The sequence below is a fragment of the Cupressus sempervirens genome, chromosome 11 (genome assembly GCF_028749045.1).
Source record: "Cupressus sempervirens isolate cs-2001-9-10 chromosome 11, ASM2874904v1, whole genome shotgun sequence".
Lineage (NCBI taxonomy): Eukaryota > Viridiplantae > Streptophyta > Pinopsida > Cupressales > Cupressaceae > Cupressus > Cupressus sempervirens.
The window spans coordinates 612,136,076-612,145,525 of NC_143128.1; the positions used below are offsets into that span (position 1 = coordinate 612,136,076).

A 9,450-nucleotide genomic window follows, 5' to 3' on the forward strand; every position below is an offset into this window, starting at 1 on the left:
TATAATGGTATGCGTTAGAGATCTTTTTGTACATATTTGAACAAGATAGAATGATAGTAACCATATTAATATTATTTAGAATGGTTAGAAAGAATAAATGGGAATCACTTGTCAGCTAGATGTGCAAGATATCTCTAATGAAGGAAATCATTTTGCAAGCTATAAATTTGAATGGAAACCTATTAGAGATTATAATATTCAACAGATAGATTGGTGTGCTACTATCCTTCTTGAGAGACTCCCTCAGTTTGTCAAAGGGGAAGGTTTATTAGATGGTAAAGAAAAAATTTTTATACACAAAAAATATAGGGAGTATAATGTGATGAAACCTACTGACGATATCAGAAAGATGTATTCAAGGTTTGTTTAAATTTAATATATTAATTAAGCTTGTCAAATCTTTTTATTTATTTATTATATTTATTAAAAAAATTACAAGTATAAACAACTATCATTGTGCTTTTGGGCCCAAGATTAAAAAAAATAAATATCAAAATCTAAAAAGGAAATGAAAATTTGTCCAAAAGAGGGGTTGTCAAACCCACCATCATGTTAAGGTTTTATATGGCAGGCCAAATGTTTCTATTAATGCATATAATCAGTATAGCCATCAAGATACCAACAATGAATTTTGTCATGGAATTGATGACCCTTATGGTGATCCAAGGAGTAATGTTACACCAAGATTATCAAAAGATTGTAAATCATATATTGAATCCCTATTACTGATGGATGTGGGGATTGACACAATATATGAGCAACATTATTTGGATTATGGAGTGAGAAAGTTGATGAAAAAGAGGGATAGATACTTGTTGAGAAAAGTTGTATTAAATGCATGGAATAGAGTGTGTTCCCTATGTTCACAAAAAAATGAAGATGATGCAAAAAGTGTATGTTTGTGGGATATAGAGGAGAAAGATAAGTTCTTCTACTATAACACACTGAAAAATATAGAAAATTTTCCATTTATCACAAGCATGCAAATGACATGGATGCTAGATATGATGGTGAAACATTCATATATGATTCTATTATTGTAATCGATTCTACATTTTTAACAAACAAATATGCTATAAGTAGAAAAATGTTAATTTTATTTATCGATGTCAATTCAATTATTAGATTAATGTTTCTTAGAAATTAATTTATTATTAATTTATCCATGTGTAGTACAAATTATATACCTTGATTGTATTTGATGAATAAGAGGCTGGTGTACCTATTGAATGGGCCATATCCTCAAGAAACAAAGTTGAGGATATAAATGAATGGATAGCTAAGGTGTATATAAGAGGAAAAAAATATAAATAACAATGGCATGTTAATGTATTTATGACAGATGATGCTAGTGCAGAAATTGAAGCAATTAGGTTTTACTATCCTTGCTTTATATTTATAAGAATGTAATTTATTAATATCCAAGTCACACAAAGATACATGTTTCCTACTTTTCAAAATAAAATAGTTTTAATTTAACAATTAATTGATTAGACTTCTACTTATAAACTTTCATAACATAAAACTTATAGATTATCCTTTGGTTGTCAAGTATTACTATGTATTTGGCATGTACATAGAGCATGGTTGAAGAATATATACAAGTAAGTCAATATTTCATTATAATTTCTAAAAAATTACCTATGTCAACACCATAACTTTGTATTGTGTTATCAAATCCAAATTTCTCAACACTAAAGATGTTGGGACAAAAATATTTGATAGATTAGGTGATATAATGTATATGTATATGTATATGTATATGTATATGTATATGTATATGTATATATATATATATATATATATATATATATATATATATATATATATATATATATATATATATATATATGTATGTATGTATGTATATGTATATGTATATATATATATATATATATACATATACATACATACATACATATATATATATATATATGTATGTATATATATATATACATACATACATACATACATACATACATACATATATATATATATACATACATACATACATACATACATACATACATACATACATACATATATGTACGTATATGTATGTGTATATATATATGTATATATATATATATGTATATACATATGTATATGTATATGTATATGTATATGTATATGTATATGTATATGTATATGTATATGTATAATGTTATTTCTTAATTTTTAGATGTTTGGGAATAATCTAATAGTACCAATGGTAAGTTTCAAAAATCCATTGACTCTTTAAACTCATTGCTCCAAAATTTATATACTAGAGAAAATAGAAAATTATTTTTAGTCAATGTGTTGAGAGATTTTTAAAGTTATCCCTGCATCTATTGCTTCATCTTCCACACATAAATCAATCCCCAGTTCAGACAACATATCTTTGAAATGAATAACACCATTTTTTAGTCTTAGGAAAATGCATAAAACTCATTCTACTCATCAAAGACACAATGTTGTATCTAGAAACTTAAAGGAAAATTTGAGGAACATGAAAAGTTTCAATTCCCATCTATAAGGTGTAGGAAAAAAAGAAAAAGAAGGTTACTAATCACTCAAGTAGAGCAATACAAGAAGAAAGGGAGATTATTAGGAAAAAAGGTTAGTTCATTTATTCAAAATTATTTTAGTATCTACACGACTGATACTTCTTATGTTAAACATATGTCATTGCAGGTTTGATTGATCAAGAATATGCTTGAGGACATCTATTACCTTTCTCCCTTGATATAAACAAAACAACAACAAATGAGATTGAAGTTACAAGTGGTAAGTTATTTACTTTATTATTATTTTTAATTGGATTTTTTATGATTTTAAGAAGACATGAACAACTGATGCAATGCATGCTAGAAAAGGTAATAAAATTATGATAGAGAATTCAATTCTTTTGAATAATTAATTTATAAATTAATTGTATACTTTTAAAACATATGTTGAATTAATTTTTAGTCTTGTAGATTTAGATGATCAACAAAACACTCAAAAATCAACTATTTTCTATTGATCTTAATCAATCAATGGAAGAAATCAACACAATGCAAAGTGGCCATGGTAAGAAAAACATAAAATAAACTTCAAACAATCATGATTCTTTTATTTGAAACTTATGTGCATTTAACTAACATAACTAAGTCAACGTATTTGAGGTGATGGTGATATCAACATGGAGGGTCACAACCAACACTTTTTGGGATAATTAGTATACTATACTTATGTCTTGATTGTTGTAGACTTTAAATCTCTTTTAAAATTAAAGTTTAGGAGTGAATTGTAAATGTAAGACCATTGGAAGTATTCTAGATAAAATGGCTATTATAAACCAATATTATCAATATTTTTAGAGTTTCAATATAATTGATTGTATATTTGGATATGAAATCAAATGATGTTATAAAATTGGTTCTACTGTACAAGATAGTTTAATGTAAGTGTAGATCAATAAGCCAAGATCAAGAATTTTACAATGAGAGATTTTATGAACTTACCTATATTATTGATGTTACCATGATGATTTGAATTTCATTGTTAGATAGATCATATTATAAACTTATTTCATCTATTGTCTCCCCCTTCCTAGGACACATTATGCTCTATAAATGCTTTCTGAGTACATATGTTCAAAATAATAAGAAATGAAAATATTAACATAAAAAAATGATGTGAACTTATGTGAATGATAATAATATATTTTTTATTACATAAAAAAATAAACATTTTAATTTTAACTATTTTTTTACACACATTGTAAATTTTTCATCATATTTTGTTCTTGTGAATCTTCTAATACTCCAAAAGTTAATGTATTAATTATGAATATAAATAAAAAATTAAATTTAATAAAGATTGACCAGATAGATAATTTCAATTATGTTGATATAAAACTTATTTTTATCATACAATAATATTAATAATATATTAAATTAATAAATAAAAAATAATTCTTCTATTAAATAAAATAACATTTTAGCCCTCCCATAACTAGTGCCGTTTGGTTATGGCAAATGGTGTTGGATATGTCTGTTGACTTCACAAAGAAAAATAAATCATGTTGGGGTTATTAAAGAATATAGATGAATAGTAAAATGAAATATAGAAAAAACATTTACAGGTCACAAGTCATAAATTATAAATAAGGTATAGACCTTTCTTTCCATGTCCGTAGCTTCTCGATATTCAATATTTGAGATCAACAATCAACGGAAATAGTTAAAAACATGTTCCCACGCCACTGTTTATGTGAGCACTGAGATTTCCACCTACATTAGAATAATTATATAGAAATGTTGACTATCAACCTCAAATCTTCAGTTTCAAGTGAGATCTTCAAAACCTAATTGTGGATTAAAATAATTAAATAGAACAAGAAAATTTAGGCCTTAGGGGTATGACTTTCTTATCAGAAGGACTGTTAAAGTCCAATGATAGATGGAGACGTAAGCTGTTGGACCACGCGGAGATGTAATTCAAGCCGGCATTGTTGAATAGAAACGTAGTTCATATGAAAATAAAACTTAACCTAATTTTCCATGTCAATCGTCCGGTTAGTCTTTTTGCCGTGTCCCCCGGTGGAAGAAAAAGTGATTCTGCACTGTAGGATAACATTTCCTAAAAGTCTAAAATATGACGACTTTAGTTTGTGCTTTAAGGCTCTATTTGGTTGGGGAAGATGAATTTGTCGCACAACCAAGTTATCTTATAACAAGGTTTTCAAAAATTTTGTTTTGTGGTTTGGAAAGACAATGGTCCATTTGGTTGACACGGAAGATGAATATACCTGGACCCCACAATATTATTAAAAAAACTGTCATAAAATTCAAAACCTGGTTTTAATTTTGAATTCCACCTTTCTATTGGAAGATGAAATTGAAAACCAGGTTATAATTTTAACCAACCCAAAACCTGGTTTTAACCCCAATAACCCGATTTTGGCCCTCATCTTCCAGCAACCAAACGAGGCCCAAGGAAACTAAAAATCATGTAGTTTCTAATAATGTAAGGAATTCTTTTAGTTCTATTTCTTTCTTTGGTTGTGGTCAAGGTGCCAATGGAACGATTTGTCTATGTTTTAGTTTTGATCTTATCTATTGAATAATTTTTAATTTTACAATAGAACAGTTTTATAATAGTTATGCTTATGTTGTTATCTAATTTATTAATATTACAACATATTATTACTTGGTTTTAACTCTTTTTGTCAAATATTTTATGATACTTAGGATGTATTAAGATTAGTAGTTACACATTTATGTATAAGAAACAAGAAGATGATATGAGTGATTTTTGATTGAATACAATGAAAAGAAGAGGTTTTCTACTACTATGGAGAGGAAGATGTAGGAATGTAATCTTCAATGATGATTACAATAGTATAAATCTGAACGATACTGAATAAAAGAATGATTAATTATAGGTCAAAGCCATTATATAATTAAATGAAGATATTCTACATACCAAGTTAGCATTTTCAGGTCAAGAATATGATATGTGAAGGCATCATGAGAAATAGGCTTGAAGGAAACACTGAACTAATGAGGGTGACATTCATGGTCTTATATCTTTGTTAGTCTTTTTTCAAAGATTAATTGTAGAATGCAAAGAATATATTAAGCCCAATTAACAAAAATGTTTGGGTCTTAGCAATGGTGATCACATTTGATTGTAGTCTTACATCTAGCTCTTCAAAATCAAGATTGTACATATAACCAAATCCTTAAACTAGTTCCTATTCATCTAATGAGATGTTTAACTCATTGATTGATCATTTGCTCAAGACTTATACAAAGCTAAATTATAATACACATACTCAAATTACCAATACCATCACCAAATTATCACTTTAAAACTTGACATGTACATATTACAATCACATCCAAACACAATTAAATTATTTTGATGTTCTTAAGTATTCACCTATAATTTATCTTAAAAATTAGTATTAATATTCTAACTAATGCTCTAGAATAAAGTATAAATATTCTTAGCACACTATAAATTTCTACAATGCAATTTGATTACAAATAAAAGATATTATATTTATGATTAGCTATTGAGTTCTTATAGTTAAACATATTACTACACAATAAAATAAAATAAAAATTATGCACACAAATGAGAGTTATAGTTTAGATTTAATTACTTATAAAACAAGAGCTGTGATACAGCTTGACTCCTTCCTAATAAAAAAGAATTAAGATTAAAATAGATATACAAAGCCCTTATTAAATTTGATATAATATTATAAAATTAATTTTATAATGTTATTGAGTTCGATATAATAATATAAAATTTATTATTTCATAATGTTATAATTTTAAATACATTATTAATTTGGATGTTTGCAATAGAAAGTTCTTTAGGTTTTTTAAATGGTGGGAAGAAAAATATTTTGAATTTTTTAAAAAGAAAAATTAAAAAATCACTAGCAAAAATATGCTAAGTCAATTAGGAAAAAGAAACAATGTTTTAAAAAAAAAAATGAAAAAGAAAATGTCTTTAAAACATTACAATTGTAATTTAATATTTTTAGAATGGAGGCAACACAATTATATGTTGGACAAAAATTAACATACATTACATTACACATTACAGTTGATAATAAAACCACTTGCAAAAATATGATAATCCAATTAGAAAAAGGAAACAACCTTTTATAAATTAATAATTTTTAAAAAACTATGCAAACATTACAATTGTAATTTAATATTTTTGGATTGCAAGAAAACTAATAGTTGAAAATGAGGTGAAAACATAAGTCTCTACGGGACTAAAAAGGAACATTATTGAACGTACAATGAGCAGACAATAAGATGAGTTTAATATCACAAATTACTGATATCCATCAACAAACTACCTTCAAACCTTACTAAAATCTCATGAAAAAGATCTCGTAGGCTGAAAGATCAAAGATCTTACCAAATTATACACAGTAGGGACTATTCTTTAAGTGCACAAATTAACATATAAATGAAAACAACTAGACAATCACTACATTTAACACTTTTAGCTTAAATATAAACATTTAATAAATATCATTTACATTGATCGACCTACACCTTATTAGTTTAAAACACAAGTTTTATTTCCATTTATAATTTCACACATTAACATTGGGTTTAGGCTGGGAATTGTTTATTTAAGAATATCAAAAAGGGTCTTGTGATTTTGAATTTAATTAATAAACATAAGTTGCATGAATACTTACCACTGACATATTTGATTATATTATTGCTATCCTACCAAATGTAAACATAATAGTAAAGAATCACCTCAAAATAATAACAAAAGTAAAGCAAATTTTGCATGTCAAAGGTAGTATCTTAGAAAACTAGTGTTTTACTCTTAAAATAGTAACAAATTAAGAAAATGTGGAAAAATCATCTAACCTAATCTTATACTCCCCATAGTTGTGGTCAGACTTCCCTGTAAGAATTCCTCTACATAAACCAAAATTTATAAATATATATGCAAATTTATTGGATGAGAATAACCTTTACAATAGTTATTCCACTGAATTGGACTGTTCGTCTAATCGGCACATGACCATTGAAGGTTCCTTGCATGACACCTCAATGTCCAAATTTCAAGTGTGAAATTCCAAAATACCTCATGCAAAACCTCCTAGAAATGCATTTTTAAATATCACATGAGAGTACTGAAATGCTTCATTGGATGTCTTGTAGTATTGAAACTCTTGTGGAAAAGAAGAATACAAAAAGGCATTATACTTGCCCACTTCCATTGTCTTATCTCCTACTAGACAAGGCCTACATAAGGAAAAAAATCCCACCTACTATCAACTCACTATAATAATTGATAAACAACATAAATGCTCTGAGTTATATATTATGGTACTATTGTAAGACAAGATAAATGGATACTTGCCATTTACACTCAACGAGAACTTGCGGGGATCAATTATTTTGAAGTATTGAAGTTAGGTTTTATGTGAAAGCTCCATCTCCCATATTTTCACCAAGTTCTATACAGTTTCTTCAAGGAAAAATCCTGGCAACGTGTACGGGAGACGGTGGTGGTGGTGGAGGGGCGGGATGAAAGAAGGAATACTTTTCGAAACGAGCAAAGCAACTTCCGCACCAGCCAACTCCTCCCTGAAAAGGTCCATCGGCGCTAAACGTCACATCCAACAGCCGACGAATTGCATTATTCAAGCATGTATTGCAGTCGTCAACAGAAGTTAAATCCATCCAACACTGCAGCAGGCCGTTTATCGTATAAAATGTAGTGGTGGGTTTTGATCCAGAAGAGTATCGTGTTGGGGATTGGATGGCATTTTCAGATAGATTGCTGAAAAGCTTCTTAATGGCCGCCTTGAACTCCTCAGGCTCATCTGTAACCTTCGCTGTATTATAAACAACTAGTGTATTGGTATCTAGTTCTCCGAAGAAGGAATAGTTCTCATAGCGTACGAAGCATTTGTCTAGCATAGATCTACCGCTGCTTACATTTTTACAAGCATTAAGCATGGAGCTGTTTGCGTCTTGTGAACAGCTGAGGCATTCTTCCGCAGTTGCGTCTCCCCTACATTGAAGGAGACCATAAACTGTGTCTGGACTTTGGCCATAGGATGAAGTACTGAAATCATTTGATGATGATGTATTGTCCACAAGATTATCAAGAACTATTTTAAGATTATTCTGGAATTCAGTGCTTGCCTTATTCTTGCCGCAGTTCTGCGCTGCACTGCAAAAAATATATGATAAGAGAACAACACAGACCAACTGTGGATACTTCGCATTATAGGCGATCTGCATTTTGTCTCCCCCTTAACAATTCTTTCACAAACAGGGCTATTTAATATAATGTGAATACGATGAGTCGTTGATTCATTCAATTCTTAAGAATGGGGGAGATGCATTTGCCGGTTCAACCACGCAAAAATTAGTTATCTTTATGTAAATTTCGAAAAACTAAATTAATTATGACCACAAAAAATTATATTAGTCAAGCTTTAAAATGTCTCTTATAGAGAAAAGTTGCAAGCGGGGCATTGAAAAGTTGTTTAGTTGAGAAGTATCCCTGCACCGAAGCCTGGAATTTGATGGCCGTATTGTCCATCAACATGAAAAATAAATTTAATACTAAATCATCAATAAACTTAGTATTTTCTTTAATATACATAAATGTGATCTTATGTGATACATATATATTATTTTATATTTATAAGTTAAGATATGTTTCTATTTTGTATGTTGATGATTGCATATTCATATTAATTTAAAAACTTGTTAAAATATAATAAAATAAATTAGAAAAAGAAAAATTATATAATTATATTAATTAAAAAATCTTTGAAGTATATATATGAATTTAGAAACTTGATTCTTTTATTTTAGACTTTGTATAAATTACTAATTTATAATTATAAGTTATTTATAATAGAAAATTTTACATATATTATTAATTAATATTTATTATTTTCTAAAATAT

The 9,450-nt window shown here is 27.9% G+C and overlaps 1 protein-coding gene across 1 annotated transcript; it reads right to left on the reverse strand.

The window, feature by feature from the left end:
- Window positions 1-7,994: 7,994 nt before the first annotated feature.
- Window positions 7,995-8,774, reverse strand: LOC149531175 (cysteine-rich repeat secretory protein 55-like). Its single transcript, XM_089808298.1, has one exon. It carries the CDS (start codon window positions 8,772-8,774, stop codon window positions 7,995-7,997), a length of 780 nt encoding a protein of 259 aa, XP_089664424.1.
- Between the last annotated feature and the right edge of the window lie 676 nt (window positions 8,775-9,450).